This window comes from Herpailurus yagouaroundi, unplaced genomic scaffold (genome assembly GCF_014898765.1).
Source record: "Herpailurus yagouaroundi ecotype Mexico unplaced genomic scaffold, PumYag 29, whole genome shotgun sequence".
NCBI classification, from domain to species: Eukaryota; Metazoa; Chordata; class Mammalia; order Carnivora; family Felidae; genus Herpailurus; species Herpailurus yagouaroundi.
In genome coordinates, this window is record NW_024412377.1 from 15,181,202 (window position 1) to 15,194,682 (window position 13,481).

General features: G+C 36.7%; 1 protein-coding gene across 8 annotated transcripts in view; it reads right to left on the reverse strand.

Moving 5' to 3' along the window:
* CDH18 (cadherin 18) overlaps positions 1–13,481 on the reverse strand; it is a 1,020,275-nt gene that overhangs the window by 113,928 nt on the left and 892,866 nt on the right. For 7 of the 8 annotated variants that reach the window (XR_005796617.1, XM_040494422.1, XM_040494413.1 and 4 more), the window contains one exon: positions 6,004–6,171. The exons of the other annotated variant lie outside the window; for it this stretch is intronic. Coding sequence is in view for 6 of the 7 variants with exons in the window: in XM_040494422.1 (XP_040350356.1) it covers positions 6,004–6,171 (168 nt within the window). In the remaining variant the exon portion in view is untranslated. The remainder of the gene's footprint in view (positions 1–6,003; positions 6,172–13,481) is intronic. 8 annotated transcript variants of the gene reach the window in all.

Genomic DNA, 13,481 nt, shown 5'->3' on the forward strand with positions numbered 1-13,481 from the left:
AGGTCACGATCTCGCAGTCCGTGAGTTCGAGCCCCGCGTCAGGCTCTGGGCTGATGGCTCGGAGCCTGGAGCCTGTTTCCGATTCTATGTCTCCCTCTCTCTGCCCCTCCCCTGTTCATGCTCTGTCTCTCTCTGTCCCAAAAATAAATAAACGTTGAAAAAAAAATTTAAAAATAAATAAATAAATAAATGATTATTATAGAGAGATGTTCCAAAATGAAACATTTTCAATGTAAGAGGAAGATATTTTGCACCCAGTATCATGAACGATATCTAAAAAACCCTAAAACAGAAAATAAAAGAATAGAAAAATGCAGTGAAATCGTGGCAAACATTAACATTACATGTCTCATTAGCTGACAAACAAAAATTAAAGGCACAACAAATAAACTTGAACTAATTTACATATGTAGAAAACAAAGCATGAAGTTACAGAATTTACCTTCTTCCAAAGTGCATAGGGATACTATCTCAATGAAATACACACTGACATTTAGAAAAACCCTTGGCAAGTTTCAGAATATATACCTGTAACTGTACTAAAATCCTATCACCTCATGCCTGTCAGAATGGCTAAAATTAACAATACAGGAAAAAACAGATGCTGGCAAGGATGCAGAGAAAGGGAAACTCTCTTACACTGTTGGTGGGAATGCAAACTGGTACAACCACGCTGGTGAAAACAGTATGGAGGTTCTTCCAAAAATGAAAAATAAAGCTACCCTATGATCCAGCAATTGCACTACTAAGTATTTACCCAAAGGACACAAAAATACTGATTTGAAGGAATACATGCACCCGATGTCTATAGCAGCATTATCAACAATAGCCAAACCATGGAAAGAGCCCAAATGTCCATCAACTGATGAATGGATAAAGAAGATGTCATATATATATATATATATATATATATACACATATATAACACATATGTATACATATATACACATATGTATATATGTATATGTATGTATGTATATATATACACATGTGTGTATATATATATAGATACACATGTGTGTGTGTATATATATATATATATGTATGTATATTGCCATTTGCAATGAAGTAGATAACCTAGAGAGTATTACGCTAAGCGAAATAAGTCAGAGAAAGAAAAGTACCATATGATTTTACTCAGATGTGAAATATAAGAAATAAAACAGATGAAAATAGGGGCTGCAGGGGGAGAGAGAGGAAACCATAAAACAGACGTTAACTATGGAGGGCATTTGTGATGAGAACTGGGTGTTGTGTGTTAAGTGATGAATAACTGAATTCTACACCTGAAACTAATATCATACTGTAGTTTAACTAACTGGAATTTAAATAAAAACTGGAAAAAGAAAAAAAGTGAACTAGATATTTTAGTGTATTTTATTTTTATTTATTTATTTAAAAAAAATTTTTTTTTTCAACGTTTATTTATTTTGGGGACAGAGAGAGACAGAGCATGAACGGGGGAGGGGCAGAGCGAGAGGGAGACACAGAATCTGAAACAGGCTCCAGGCTCCGAGCCATCAGCTCAGAGCCCGACGCGGGGCTCGAACTCACGCACCGCGAGATCGTGACCTGGCTGAAGTCAGACGCTTAACCGACTGCGCCACCCAGGCGCCCCAGTATTTTATTTTTAAAATACACTAGAGAAACACCAAGTTGCTGATAATTAAAACATACACTTCATAATTTGATTGATCAAAGGAGAAGCTTTCTTGTTTTGTTTCTTTCATTTTCTGTTTCAAATAAAATATTAATGCTGAATGTATTATATGTCATTTAGATTGATTTTCATGCAAATTAAAATAGTAAATTGAAGACAACTTTCCTCTAAAATATTTTGCTATCAACAAAAGCATTAACGTCTATTGAACTCTTAGGCATTGATCCTCCATATATTCCATGGCACTATAGCAATTCTGGTCACAAGTAGCTAAAGTTGTGGGATGGTGTACAAGTTTGCATTCATTTCAAGTTCTTCAGGGAAGTTTTGTTAATAATTAAGTTTTGAGGAGCCTGGGTGGCTCAGTCAGTTAAGCATTTGACTTTAGTTCAAGTCATGATCTCGTGGTTTGTGAATTCGAGCCAACGTCGGGCTCTGTGCTGACAGCTCAGAGCCTGGAGCCTGCTTTGGACTCTGTGTCTCAGTCTCTCTCTGCTCCTCCCCCACTGGTGCCCTGTCTCTCTCTGTCTCCCAAAAATAAATAAATGTAAAAAAATGTTTTTAAATAAAAAAAATCAAGTTTCTACCATTTTACTGTGATTATTTGACATATATGTTTTTTTTTCTTCTTTCCCCAAATATGTTATTCATTCTTATGTACTCAAAGGCAATTGTCAAAATACAGATCCCTTCATTTAGGATACAGAACATTTGCTTTATGAATTTTCATGTAAGTTATTGATTTTTATATGCATATTATTTATACAGAAAAATAGAGGTCAGGAACTTTTTACCTACCTAAGAATAAATTAAGCAATAACTGTAACATAGTCAAAGCCACAACAGGGCATGGCAAGAATCTGACAACGTGCAATATATTCCTTTCAACAGAAGGACTAATATGGAGGAATTTCATACCCCAAAAGTTTTCTGTGAAGGAGAATTGGGCATCCCTTGTCTTCTTTGAGTAAAGATTCAAGCCATAGAAGGCCTGATTTGTTCTTTCACTGGGAGACTTGCAAGTGGCTCCCTCCTTAACATTTTCCTGGCCACATGCAGGCATTACCTATAACTGAACAGTGGCTGTCCTCTCAAATGGGCAAGTACCAACTGGTGTCTATTCTGCCCTCTGCCTCCCTGACCCTGACGGGCAGTCTGCTTCCGCCTGGGTCTTTATTTGCCTTGCATCGTAGGCCGCTTGGTTTGCAACTCCCTAGTGTAGAGGCTTTGTAAAGCAACTTATCAGTCTAGTTCGTTCCTGAGTATTCAGTTATTCAGAGCCAATTTATTTTAAGTTAAAATACAACTATAACCTTAAACTAAGCTATAACAAACTGATATACAAGACATAACAAACTGATTCACTTTCTCGGAGCGTGGTAGGTTAACCGAAGAAAGAAAAAAAGGAAAAATGCTTTGAAGGAATATTTTTGCAAAGTTTTGTGTGCAGGTGTTTATACCAGAGTGGATCACAGTACTGGTGTAAGAACAATGGCTCCTTGAGACAGGTGATGTGAGAAAGAAATCAGAAGGAGACCTGTGAAAATGTTACACATCTGAAGAGATACAAATTACTGGATCCATTTGACTGCTGGATATAATCTTTACCTAAGTTGAATTGTGTAAAGATTTGTGCTTCATAAACACGAGTCCTCATAACATATCACATTTTCCTCTAAGCATTTACAGAGTTTCCCATTACATGGGTAGCCATTTGATGACTTATGATGATTACAGGTAAATTAAAAAATAATTTACTGCAAGCTACTCTTGTTATGGTGACACTAAAATTTTGAAAGTAGCGTTGTGCTTAGTGCGATGGGATTACAGATTAAACAATCTCTTCAGCAAGTCGGAGTGTGAGGTTCTGGGTATATAGCATCTCTGTTTCTAAACTCTAAGTGCATCTCACAGCGTGACAGGGTTGAGACCTGTTACTGACTGAAGAAAGGGAGATCCCCATAGATACACTGAGTTCACTCAGAGAGTATACATGTATTCTGTTTCTTTGTCAGATTAAATACTTGTTTTCATCATAAACTGATATTTCAACAGTAACCTTGTAATTAATCAAAATAAGGGGTGCCTGGGTGGTTCAGTCAGTTGAGTTGCTGACTTCGACTCAGGTCATGATCTCACAGTTCATGAGTTCAAGCCCCACACTGGGCTCGTTGCTGTCAGCACAGAGCCCGCTTGGATCCTCTGTCCATCTCTCTCTCTGCCTCCCCCCCAAATAAATAAACTTTAAAAAATAAAATTATGTATCATTATGCTATATTTATCACAATTACAATTTTCTGTTTATTTTGAAAATCAATTTTAATGGGCTTGTAAATTTAAAACTTAGTTTATGGAGGGGCGCCTGGGTGGCGCAGTCGGTTAAGCGTCCAACTTCAGCCAGATCACGATCTCGCGGTCCGGGAGTTCGAGCCCCGCGTCGGGCTCTGGGCTGATGGCTCGGAGCCTGGAGCCTGTTTCCGATTCTGTGTCTCCCTCTCTCTCTGCCCCTCCCCCGTTCATGCTCTGTCTCTCTCTGTCCCAAAAATAAATAAAAAAACGTTGAAAAAAAATTAAAACTTAGTTTATGGAGAGAAGGAGGGAGAGAAGGAGGCAGAGAAAGCGTGAGAGATGCTATTTGTATCATGACCAAGCATTTATTGAATTCTGATAGTGTATCACTCGAGTCTCATTCTTTTAGGAACTATGATATTAACATATATCTTTAAAATAGTCATGGTGGGATCTACTTGAAATAGATGAGTTGTTGTTGTAAACTATAATAAAGTTTATGTTCGACTGAGTTTAGCATTATTCATTACATTACAAATTCTTTGAACCTCAGTGTCCTTATCCTATAAAAGAATAGCAGTTGTCTTAGAGTGCTGTACGTATATATGAACATTGTATGGACCAAGTGATAAAATAAATACAAAAATACAATGTAATTTGTAAAATGATTTAAAATTTAATTTTGTGGTTTAATGCCAGGTGGACTTATCAATGATTTTTAATTTTCTTCTAAACCTACTTTCTTCATAGAGCAAAGGACACACGAATGAATCAGGTCACACAGTCTATCTCTAGAACCAATATTTTAAAATTGATTCTACCTATGTACTTGACTTGGATATCTTTTCACAGTGGTAGTTTGACAAAATATTAAAATTCAACTCATTCACTCATTGATCTAATAACCATCTATCAAGAGCTGGGCACTGATCTGAACACTTAAATTTACATAGACAATTCAAGCATCATTCTTACTTAGACTCATAGTACCTATGGAAATAAATAAAACATTAAAGTGCCATGTAACGGAAAACAAGGATTTATTAACTGTTAATTCTGCAACAGACTTCAGAGAAAATTTTAACAGAGCTTATAAACTGAGAAATGTGAGTGTGGAAAATTCTGCATTGAATCAAGAATGTGCAAGATGTTTTGGGAACAGGCAGTACTCAACTGTGGCTCTTCCAGAGTGTTCAGAGAGAAATAGTAAGAGACACAGCGAGGGAAGGCATTTCACACATACGTGTGAAGAGCGTGTGTTGACATACCATCGTATCTACTTTATTATAGTTTTTAAACATCATGGATCAGAAGGGCATAGCACCCCTACAGGATTTTTAGGATAATTACAGATTATTCTATAAAATGTCACCCACAGTTTCTACCACATTAGAAAGAGTGAAAAATATTTCTTTCCCACTATGAGGAAGTCATAAACTCCATTTCTTTTCACACTCACGGAACTGACATCTTCTCCCCCTGAATTGCCTGAAAGTTTGTGCCCTCCATTCACAAAGTTCATCTTCTACTCTGAGAGCCCACCTTATGGACTTAGCCGCACCTTGCTTCGGGGTGGTGTGTGTGTGTGTGTGTGTGTGTGTGTGTGTGTGTAGCACATTCATGTATAACATGAAGATTTTTTTTTCAATTTCTGTCACAGAAAGCACATATGCAATTTTATTTTGCAAGAGTAGAATGTTCACCTCAGAATGTATTTTGGATATCTCCCTATATGCCTTAGTAATACATAACTGCTTTAGCAAATGCAAGATATCATTTCTCAGGACCACTGTATCACTTTTAATATTTAACTGTAATGCCAGCTGAAACAATATTTTTTAAACACAGTGACAATTAACCACCAGGTTCAGAAGACAATAAGTGGAGTGATTTCCTTACTCTTGTTTAGACAAGAGAAATCAGCACAAAAACAAAATAAAAAAAAATATTCCCATTCAAGCGAACAGTGACATGATATTACATATGTAAGTATTTAATTTTGTTTTACGTATATGAAGAGTGAAAAATGTAAATCATAAGAAACAAGTACATACTTTGAGGAAACCGTGGGGGGTTGTCATTGACATCAGTCAGGGTGATGTTGACCGTTGTCGATCCTGAGAGTCCTCCAACTTGCCCAGCCATGTCTTTGGCTTGGATGACCACTGAATAGTGTTCTCTGGCTTCTCTGTCCATATTATGTAAGGCAGTTCTAATAACTCCTGTAACATATTTTAAACAAAACAGTACAGGTTATATATTAAATGAGAAATAGCACAGATGGATCGTTTTCCCCCCATAGTTTCATTGAGCCACAGAGCCAGCTTTTTTTTCTGCATATTTTCAGAAGTGCATTTTTAAATGAAATACTTTGTGAGAAAGCCACTTCTGAGACAAACAGTACCTTAAACATGTTACGAAAACCACCTCATTTGACCCCTTCATTGGCAACCACGTGTCTCAAACCATTCTATTCGTGGTAAATTAAGATACCCATTCTTTTTGCATTCCTTGGGGTGCATTGCAGAACAGCCCCGTGGCCCAAGCCTGTATTTGTGCTGGAATACTAAATATTTCACAAGTTGTGCTCCTCAAAAATGTCAGTTAAGATGATTTGAGAAGAGGTTCATTTTCCTCTTTAGAGAAAAATTTACATAGCTTCCTGTCAGGGCTGTCAAAGTTGGATGGTGGAAAACATGGAAGAATTGTGGATACTTGAAGAAAGATTATAGACAAGAGTCATTTTAACATTTATCAAGATGAAGAAACTCACTATTTTTATCAGGAAATGACAGCTACAATAAGAACTAGATCTAAGTACCTAAGCAAAATAAAGTAATGAAATGGATTCCAAAAATCACAGGTAAAAGTCACAGGCTTTATTTCACAGTGCCAAAGGAGACATTAAAGGTAGTCTTTTATGAAGTATTACTTGGATTCGATAAAGAGATAAGAAATGTTATGTGTTATATCTCCATTTGTATGACACATAAGTACGTGTGCACACACACAAATTAGATAGCTTTGTCGATAGAGCCTTAAATTTAAAACGGAAACACATTTTCCAGAGGGCCAAGGCCTATTAACTATGTTATAAAAAAAAGTCCTCATGTAGATGAGCTATATTATAAATAAGTATATTTGTATATAGATAGATAGATATGTATTTACATTTATATTATATATGCATGTAAAAATATAAACGTATTTGCTACTCCATACATAGGACAACATTTAACAACCACCTTTTTACTTTTACTAAAAATATTTGGATCATATTCTTTTTGAGAAGGGACCAATAGCTTTGACCAATCACACCAGTGATTAGTTAGCAGTATAATTCATAGGACAGTGGCAATTATAAACACTGCTCACTATAGAGTTTAACACAGTTTTACAGACAATATGTTGATGTAATTAAAGAACATAGGGTTGTACGTATATTCAAACTGAAAGTAGTCTTTCAAAGGTGGAAAGGATCCGTCAATCAGTTGTTCAGAACATACAACACTGCAGCAGGTTTTTTTTGTTGTTTTACTGAATTGATTGTATGTGTAATGACTTTGAGAGGAGGGCCTCAGGAACCAGGAAAAGTGATCCCACAACTTTCAATATTTGTGAATTTTTAATTGAGGGAGTTCAGGAAAATTTTCCTGAAGCTAAATAGAAATGAAAATTATTCTTATCAAAAGAAATTATAATAATATGGTAATAAATGATTCATCTAATTCATGCATATGAAAAAGCCTCAAGCATCCTTAATACAAAGAACAATGTTTTATCACGTATGATAATTATATAAGAAGGAATTGAATCGATGCAGAAATGAACAAGCTGAGAATTTATGAAAATATTTTATGAAAGAAACATATACTTTCTATTATTTGAAAAAAATAAAGATGTTGTTCTGAAAAGAATACATTATAAATGGGACATGCCTCTGGTGTGTAGAAGTTTGAGAAGGATAATTTTTTACAATGGAATCTTTAAGTGTCATTTGCTGGATATAAAAATCTAATAGCAAAATCAATCATTACAAAGTGAAAGATATAGGGGCGCCTGGGTGGCTCAGTCGGTTAAGCGTCAGACTTCCGCTCAGGTCATGATCTCATGGTCCGTGGGTTCGAGCTCCGTGTCGGGCTCTGTGCTGACAGCTCAGAGCCTGAATCCTGTTTCAGATTCTGTGTCTCCATCTTTCTCTGACCCTCCCCTGTTCAAGCTCTCTCTCTGTCTCAAAAATAAATAAATGTTAAAAAAAAATTAAAAAAAAAACAAAGTGAAAGATAGATATAGTTACACAATTTGAGACAGAGAGAGAGGGAGAGAGAGAGAGAAGGAGAGAGAGAGAGAAAATCCCAAGCAGGCTCCACACTGTCAGTGCAGAGCCCAACATGGGGTTTTGACCCATGAACCCTGAGACTCATGACCTGACCCGCAATCAAAGGTCAGATGCTTAACCAACAGAGCCACCCAGGCGCCCCAATACATTTACACAATTTGAATGTTACTCATTTCAGAGAATCAGAGAAGAGAAATCAGCCCAACCCCTGTTTTAGAGTACACATTTCAATAATTTTATTCCATTCCCATTATATCCCTTCTTTTATAATATAGGTGTGTCTGACAGAAAATGAGAAGAAGCTTGTCAGCCACATTTGCTTATAGAAAGAAAACAGTGTATCCAGAATTGACACATACTTCCCAGAAATGACTGTCTACGAACCCACTGAAACTCAGAGTTCTCTTGAGGGTGCTCCAGTGGATGTGCTTAGCTATGACCTACCCCAAGGGCACATAGGTAAATGGCGAATGCTTGTCAAATTGCTGTAGAATACAGTAATCTTTTCCTAACGCATTGCTCAGATGCGCGTAAGTGGGGCAGCCTAGAACACCGCCAATGCACAGTAACTTTTGTCCTTCCAAATAGACTTTTTTAGAGCAGATTTAGGTCCACAGCAAAATTGAGAAGAAAGTACAGTTACTGTCTACCCTCTCCTTATTCCTCCCTTGTCACACGAACACACATTTTCTCCCACTACCAACATCCTGAATTAGAACGGTGCATTTGCTATAATTGATTAACCAACACTGACACATCATTATCACCCAAAGTCCTCAGTTATAGTTTTACTGCCTTGAAATCTTTTCTGATCTACCTATTCATCTCTCCCTCCATCAATGCCTCACAGTCATTGATCTTTTTACTTTTTCTGTAATTTTGCCCTTACTATCCCTGTAATTTTGCCTTCTCCATAAAGTTGATAGTATGTGGTCTTTTCAGATTGCCTTCTTCACTTGGTAATAGACATTTAAGGATTCTCCATGTCTTTTCATGGCTTGAGAGCTCATTTTGTTTTAGTGCTAAATAATACTGCATTCTTCGGGTATGCAGTTGTTTATACGTTCACCTGCTAACAGACATCTTGGTGGTTTCTGAGTTTTGCTGATTATGAGTGAAACTGCAATAAACACCTGTCTACTGGTTTTTGTTTGGAAATAAGTTTTTAACTCCTTGAGTAAATATCAAGGAGCATAATTACTGGATCACATGGTAAAAGTCTGTTTAGTTTTGTAAGACGATGTCAAACTGTCAAAGTGGGTATATTATTTTGCATTCCTAACAACAGTAAATGAGAGTTCCTGTGGCTTCATATCTTGACCAACATTTGTTGGTCAATGTTCCAAATTTCGGTCATTGTATTAGGCGTATAGTAGTGTCTTGTTTTCATATTTATTTCCCTGGCAGATGATGTCGGACCATTTTTCAAATTCTTACTCCCATAAGTAGGTCTTATTTGGTGAGATGTCTGTTAGGTTTTTTGTCCATTTTGTAAGCTGAGTTGTTTTATTATTGATGAATTTTAAGAGTTTGTTGTATATTTTATATAACAGTCCTTTATGAGATTTGTCTTGTAAATACTTTCTGCCGGGACATGATTTATCTCCTCATTCTCTTCACAGTATCTTTCACAGTGTAGAATGAAACAATTTTTTTTTTTTTTTTGGAGTCCAGATTATTATTTCTGTCACAGTTCATTGTTTTGGTATTGTATATAAAAAGTAATTGCCACACCCAAGGTCACCTAGTTTTCATCTATGTTACCAGGTAGGAATTGTACTTATCTATTTATCTATCTATCTATCTATCTATCTATCTATCTATCTATCTATCATCTATTTAGAGAGAGAAAGATAGAAAGAGCACAAGCAGGGGAGAAAGGCAAAGGGAGAGAGAGAGGATCTTAAACAGGTTCCATGCTCAGTTCAGAGCCCGACATGGGGCTCAATCCTGCGACCCTGAATCATGATCTGATCTGAAATCAAGAGTCAGGCACTCAACCGAGTCCCTGAGGCATCCTCCAACTTGCAGGAATTTTAAAGTTTTGTGTTTCATATTTAGGTCTCTGATACATCATGAGTTACTTTTTCTAAGGATATAATGTCTATGTCATTTTATTGTTTCTGCATATGATATCAATTCATCTCAAACAATTTACTGAAAAGATGATTTTCTTCCATTGTATTATCTTTGCTCCTTTGTCAGAGATCAGTTGCCTATATGTACAAGGGTCTATCTCTGGAATTTCTATTCTTAAAATATTTTTTAAACATTTTTATTTATTTTTGAGAGACAGAGAGAGACAGAGTGTGAGCAGGGAGTTGTAGAGAGAGAGAGGGAGACAGAATCCGAAGCAGGCTTCAGGCTCTGAGCTGTTGGCACAGACCCTGACATGGGGCTTGAACCCACCACCGGTTAGATCATGACCTGAGCTGGTCAGATGCCCAACCGACTAAGCCACCCAGGTGCCCCTCTGTAATTTCTATTCTGATCTATTTATATGTTTGTCTATTTTTTCATCAACACCACACTCTCTTGATTGCTATAGTTTGTAGTAAATCCTAAAGTCAGATAGTATCAGTCTTTCAACTTTGTTTTTCTTCTTAAATATTGTCTTGACTATTCTGGGTCTTTGCCTCTACACATTAACTTTAGAATCAGTTTGTCAATATCCACGAAATAACTTGCTGAGATTTGGATTGGCATTCCATCACAGCTATAGATATCACTGGGAAGAATTGACATCTTCACAATATTAAGTCTTCAATTAAGGAACATGAAATATCTTTCCATTTATTTAGTTCTTTGTTTCTTTCATCCTAATTTTGTAGTTTTACTCATAACAATTTTGTATCTACTTTGTTAGATTTATTACTAAGTATTTCTTTTGGAAGGAAGCTAACCTAAACGGCATTATGTTTTAAAATCATTTTCCACTTTTTCATTGTTGGTATATAAGAAAATTATTTTTATATAACCCTGTATCCTGAAATCTTGTTATAATGCTTATTGGTTCCAGGACGTTTTGTTGTGGTTGTTGATTCCTTAGGATTTTCTACACATACAATTATGTCATCTGTGAACTGAGATCATTTTTTTCTTCTTTACTAATCCGCATAGCTTTTATTTAAGCTAAGTGATAAGATTGTGCATTTTTCAGTAGTAAAATGATAAATGGTATCACTGAATGAAATATTTATTTTTTTGAAATTTTTAAATGTTTATTTTTGAGAGAGAGAGGCAGAACGTGAGCAGGGGAGGGGCAGAGAGAGGGAGACACAGAATCTGAAGTGGGTTCCAGGCTCTGAGCCGCAAGCACAGAGCCTGATGCGGGGCCTGAACTCACAGATGGTGAGATTGTGACCTGAGCTGAAGCCAGATGCTTAACTAATTGAGCTACCCAGGCGCCCCTGAATGAATTATTTCCTAAGCAAATGTCACAAATTGTTCCAGAGGAATCAATTATTAAGTTTAAACAATATAAAACACATTCTAATTTTATAGTTTAAAATACTAGCATATTACCTGATTACTTGCAGATGGATAGTATTGGTTCAAAAAAGTTTTAACATCCCTTATCCAAGATTACAAGATCTTGTAACAAAATCTGAATGTTTCTTCCTGCTCCTTGATCCCTCTCACCCTGCAGAAGACTTCTGTACACACTCCAAGTAGCCAGAATTGTCATGAACTCTTCTTGTTCTGTCCATCTATTAAGAGGTTAATTCTACCATCATGGATGAATAATCTTTTGTCCATGTTGGTAAACATTTGCATAGATATTTAATCAATGTTAAATTGTTTTTATAAATATTGAGATTTGATAAATTTACTAGCAAATATAAACAATGTTTAAAGAAGATAGGAAAAAACTGGCAAACATACTTTCCCAATAATTTGGGAAAGAAATGAAAAGAAAAAGAAAAACAAGTTAAAAAGTTAAAAACAAGTTAAAAAATGATTATAGGGGTGCCTGGGTGGCTCAGTCGGTTGAGCAGCTGACTTCAGCTCAGGTCATGATCCCACGGTCCGTGAGTTCAAGCCCCGCGTCGGGCTCTGTGCTGACAGCTTGGAGCCTGGAGCCTGTTTCGGATTCTGTGTCTCCCTCTCTCTGACCCTCCCCCGTTCATGCTCTGTCTCTCTCTGTCTCAAAAATAAAAATAAAACGTTAAAAAAAAATTAAAAAAAAAAGTAATCATAAGTTACTTTCCATTCTCAATGCTTAGCACAATAGCCGGCTTTTTTACAGAATTAAATATATATTTTGAATAAGTACACATACACGCACACATACACACATGTACTTATACTCATATACACACATGTACACACACATGTACGCACACATACACACAGACATATTGATTTTGCTCCACTTTTCTCAGGATGCTACATTTTAAAATAGTGAAAACATTAAGCAAAATTACTTTATGAGTTAAATGTGAAGGTATCTACTCAAAGGGATTTTATGTGCTGGTTTTCCCAAGTCATTTTCAGAATATCCCTGTCTTTGCTTAACTATTAAAGCACTCCCTTTCATTCTAAACAGTGTACCAGTGTGGGTGATCATTTATTCAGTTAGCTTCATTTTTACAATATTGCTAGTGGCTTTCAAACTTGACTGCGATTCAATACTCCCTTGAGATTGCCTTGGACCCAGGCCCTAGGGTCTCTGAGTTAGTGATTTGGAGTGGGTCTGGCCTACTTACAGCTCTAATTGACTGCTGCATTCTTGGGCTTAGGCTGCTCTGAAAAGATACCATAGACTCACTTGCTCTAGCCATAGAGACTTATTTCACACACATTTTAGGGACTGGGAAGATCAAGGTGCCAGGTTCCTGGTGAGAGCTCTCTTCCTGGCTTGCAGGCAGCTGCCTTCTCACTATGTTTTCCTATAGCTTTCCCTCAGTTTGTGCACAGGGAGAAAGAAAAAGAGAAAGATTGCTCTCTTCGACTTCTTATAAATCCACTAATCCTGTCTTGAGGGCCCCACTCTCATGACCTAATCTAAAACTAATTACCTTAAAAAAATTTTTAATGTTTATTTTTGAGAGAGAGAGAGAGAGAGAGAGAGAGAGATAGAGTAGGGGAGGGGCAGAGAGAGAGGGAAACACAGAATTCTAAGCAGGCTCCAGGCTCTGAGCTGTCCGCACAGAGCCCAACATGGGGCTGGAATCCATAAACCGTGAGATC